Raw genomic sequence first — 4,287 nt, 5'->3', positions numbered from 1 at the left:
GTGCCCTGTCGCGGTGATCCCCCTGTGCCCCGTCGCGGTGATCCCCCTGTGCCCTGTCATGGTGATTCCCCCTGTGCCCTGTCACGGTGATCCCCCTCTGCCTGTCGCGATGATTCCCCTGTGCCCTGTCACGGTGATTCCCCCTGTTGCCTGTCGCGGAGATTCCCCCTGTGCCCTGTCGCAGTGACCCCTCTGTCACGGTGACCCCCCTGTGCCCTGTCGCGGTGACCCCGCTGTCCTCTGTCACGGTGATTCCCCCTGTGCCCTGTTGCGGTGATTCGCCTGCCCATGAGGTTGTGCTCTTCCCTGCAGGTATTGAACACTGGCAGCTGCTCAATGCCAAGGCCCTGAGTGAGGAACTTGTCATTAAACAGAACCTGCAGCAATGGCAGCAGCTGAACTCTGACCTGGATGATATTTCCCAGTGGCTGGTCCACATTGAACCCACACTGAATAAGGCTGAGAGCCTGGAGCCTTCACCTCAGCTTGCAGCCATTGAGGAGAGGCTGCGGAGCCTGCGAGTGAGTATCTGAGGCCTGGGGCCTCTGAGTGAGTGAGTATCTGAGGCCTGGGGCTGCGAGTGAGTGAGTATCTGAGGCCTGGGGCCTGCGAGTGAGTGAGTATCTGAGGCCTGGGGCATGTGAGTGAGTATCTGAAGCCTTGCTTCTGTGTGTGTGTGTATCTGAGGGCTGGGGCCTGTGTGTGAGTATCTGAGGCCTGGGGCATGTGTGTGAGTATCTGAGGCCTTGCTCCTGTGTGTGTATCTGAGGCTTGGGGCCTGTGAGTGAGTATCTGAAGCCTTGCTTCTGTGTGTGTGTGTATCTGAGGGCTGGGGCCTGTGTGTGAGTATCTGAGGCCTGGGGCATGTGTGTGAGTATCTGAGGCCTTGCTCCTGTGTGTGTGTATCTGAGGCCTGGGGCCTGTGAGTGAGTGAGTATCTGAGGCCTGGGGCCTGCGAGTGAGTATCTGAGGCCTTGCTCCTGTGTGTGTGTATCTGAGGCCTGGGGCCTGTGAGTGAGTGAGTATCTGAGGCCTGGGGCCTGCGAGTGAGTATCTGAGGCCTGGGGCATGTGAGTGAGTATCTGAGGCCTGGGGCCTGCGAGTGAGTATCTGAGGCCTTGCTCCTGTGTGTGAGTATCTGAGGCCTGGGACTTGTCAGTGTTTACCTGAGGGCTGGTCTGTCTGCTTGAGCCCAGGGCACTCAGCAATTTCCATAGTGGGGAAAGGGGAAGGGTCTCCAGGGCGATAATCCATAACAATGCAAGACTGTGGCTAAGTGAAGGCGCCACGAGAAACACCATGTCACCACAAAAAGATTCACTCAAAGGATTCTCCTGCTGCTGTGTTAATGTCCCTATCTCTGAGTCAGGTGGCCCGGGTTTAACTCCAACATGCTCCAGCGTGGAGTCACAGCATCTCTGAACAGATTGATATGGGAAAAGAAAGCTCAAACACAGAGATGAGTTTTAAGGATAATCAGAAAGGAGAGGGGGGAAAGAGACTGAGAACCAGAGGGAGAGAAGGAAGGAGTGGGAGGGTTAGAGGTGCTATTCCAGAGCTATGGGCCCAGACAGCTGACAGCACGGTCATCAACTAGCCAATGAACTTAAAGAACCCCTGCCTTTTCCCCTTAGCCCTGATACCTCCTTGTTTGAAAGTCTGTCTGTCTCAGTGTTGAATGTAGCTAACAGGTTTGGAGCTATCACAGTGCTGTCTCCTTTCCACAGAACGTTCAGAAGGAGTTTGACAAGTACAAGGCCCTGGTCACCTCTGCCAAGCTGAGCAGCCGGGAGTTCCTGCAGACAGACAGTGCTGAGGCCCAGGAATTACAGGAGAAACTGCAGCAAGTGAATGGTACCTGGGAGAGGACAGCACAGAGACTGGAGCGATGGCGAGCATCATTACGGAGCACCCTGACCCAGTGCCAGGTGAGACTGACTGTGCAGGACCCTCTGACCCCTGACCCAGTGCCAGGTGAGGTTTGGTATAGGACTCTGACCCCTGACCCAGTGTCAGGTGAATGGTGGGGGTGCTAACAGGCTCACTGTTGCTGGGTGAGAGGATCAGGGGGTGATCTTGAAATGGGGAAAGTGTGATGGAGTGAGATGCCAAGTCAGCCTGGGAAATCAGCCGTGTCCTGCCTGAGGTAATGCTTGGTGCTGACCAATTGTATTGATGGGGGTGAGGGGTCAGGGTGAGGGGAGGTAGTGCACTGACCACTTTGACTGCAGGCTTTATTGGAATGCAGCAGGACAGCTGAGTGGCCAACATTCCTCCCTCATAGTTACCTGGTCATCTCTCCTTATCCGCTGCCTGTGGAATCTTGCTGTGCGAGATGGTGCTACCTTTATCCATTAGGGAGACAACAGCAAATGTGTTTTAATGTAAATCACTTGCTTGTAAAGGTAGCCTGGTGTGAATATTCTCCCTGATGCTGAGCAGCAGCGTTGGAGTTACTGATTAGTCACTGATTGTAGGTTATTTCCTGTAAGTGGGGTTTATCAGGGCAGGCTGGGAGGTGGAGGGCAGGGTGATGGCACTGGGTCCGATGTCTGTCTGTCTATTTGCTCTGGTTACTGAGCCACGAAGGCGAGGTGTGATAGGTCAGCAGCAACCCCATTGAGCTGATCATCGGTCAACCAAAGGCCACTTCCTGCGGCAAAGGGAGAACCAATGATTGACCCTCATGTGGGCTCCAGAGGAGGGGTCACTCCATCTTGGAACCCTCCTGTGGGTAGCGATCCCCCCTGCTATCAGCCCCATCATGAGACCCCACAGCCCCAAGCTGTGGGGATCCCCCAGTGGGTGGAGAGGGGATTGTAATCACATTTCACCGGGACGCAATGAAGTAAGGTCTCGTCTGGAGCCCACAGGAAGGCTGCTGGGATAGAACAAAGAACAGTACAGCACAGGGACAGGCCCTTCAGCCCGCCAAGCCTGCACTGACACAGTGCCCACATTAAAACTGCCTTCCCTTACAGGATCCGTATCCCTCTATCCCCTTCCTATTCCTGTATCTGTCCAGGTGCTCCTTGAAAGCTGCGATTGTGTCTTCCCCCACCACCTCCGCAGGCAGCACGTTCCAGCTCTTTGTGTGAAAGACTTGCCTCGCACATCTCTTTTAAACTTCTCCCCCCAGCCCCTTGAGCCTGTGTCCCCCTAATAACTGACCCCTCCACCCTGGGGGAAAAGCCTCATAGTTCCCACTCTATCCAGGCCATTCACAACCTTATAAACTTCTATCAGGTCACCCCTCAACCTCCCGCAGTCCAGTGAAAACAAACCCAGTCTATCCAACAAACCCAGTTTCTTCATCGCTAGAATCCCCCATTACAGGCAACATCCTGGTAAACCTTCTCCATACCCTCCCCAAAGCATCCACATCCTTCTGGTAGTGTGGTGACCAGAACTGGATGCAGTATTCCAAGTGTGGCCTGACTAAAGTTCTACAGAGCTGCAGCATGACTTGTCTATCCTGATAGGAGAAAGTGAGGACTGCAGATGCTGGAGATCAGAGCTGAAAATGTGTTGCTGGAAAAGCGCAGCAGGTCAGGCAGCATCCAGGGAACAGGAGAATCGACGTTTCGGGCATAAGCCCTTCTTCAGGAAACCCCATTCCTGAAGAAGGGCTTATGCCCAAAATGTCGATTCTCCTGTTCCCTGGATGCTGCCTGACCTGCTGCGCTTTTCCAGCAACACATTTTCAGCTCTTGTCTATCCTGATACTCAATGTCCCTTCCAATGACTGCCCTCTGACCTGGTGATGACAACGTGGGGTGGGGTGGGGTGTGGGATTCACACCATTTCCTGCTGATACTGGGAGTGTTTCCCTGCTCTGGAGTCTGCAGCAGAGTCTGGAGCAGGGTTTCCACACTGTATCGAGCTGCAGGGTTGGAATAGCAGAGTTTTCTGGTCCAATACCAGGGACTAGTTTGGAATGTTTCCTGGTAAATACCAGTGAATCTGTTCAGCTGCGGATTGTCCTGATGCTGATTGGGTTTTGTGGTTTATGTTTCTGGCTCCAGGATTTCTATCGGATCAGCTATTCACTCATGATGTGGTTGGCTGACTGTGAGAGGCAGCGAGGCCTGGTCCAGCTCAGTAGCCCGGGACTCAGCCTGCACACTCTGACACAGCATCGCAAGGCACTGATGGTAAGCAAGACTCCTAATCAAAGCAGTGTCAGTGATCTGCACCTCTTCATAGCCTGTCTCCATCTCCATTAATCCCACTGCCCCGCTCTCTCCTCACAGCCCTGTCTCCATCTCCATTAATCCCACTGCCCCG

The 4,287-nt window shown here is 54.0% G+C and overlaps 1 protein-coding gene across 1 annotated transcript in view; it reads left to right on the top strand.

Annotated features, from left to right (window-relative positions):
• LOC122546831 (nesprin-2-like) overlaps positions 1-4,154 on the top strand; it is a gene marked incomplete at its 3' end in the record, with an annotated part of 15,136 nt that extends 10,982 nt beyond the window's left edge. The window contains exons 2-4 of the mRNA XM_043685464.1: positions 313-521; positions 1,728-1,928; positions 4,026-4,154. Coding sequence (XP_043541399.1) covers positions 313-521; positions 1,728-1,928; positions 4,026-4,154 — 539 coding nt within the window. The remainder of the gene's footprint in view (positions 1-312; positions 522-1,727; positions 1,929-4,025) is intronic.
• Positions 4,155-4,287: the final 133 nt, after the last annotated feature.

Source organism: Chiloscyllium plagiosum, unplaced genomic scaffold (assembly GCF_004010195.1).
Source record: "Chiloscyllium plagiosum isolate BGI_BamShark_2017 unplaced genomic scaffold, ASM401019v2 scaf_13945, whole genome shotgun sequence".
NCBI lineage: Eukaryota > Metazoa > Chordata > Chondrichthyes > Orectolobiformes > Hemiscylliidae > Chiloscyllium > Chiloscyllium plagiosum.
The sequence above is the reverse complement of the archived record's forward strand: the minus strand, read 5'-3'. Positions and strand labels throughout refer to the sequence as shown.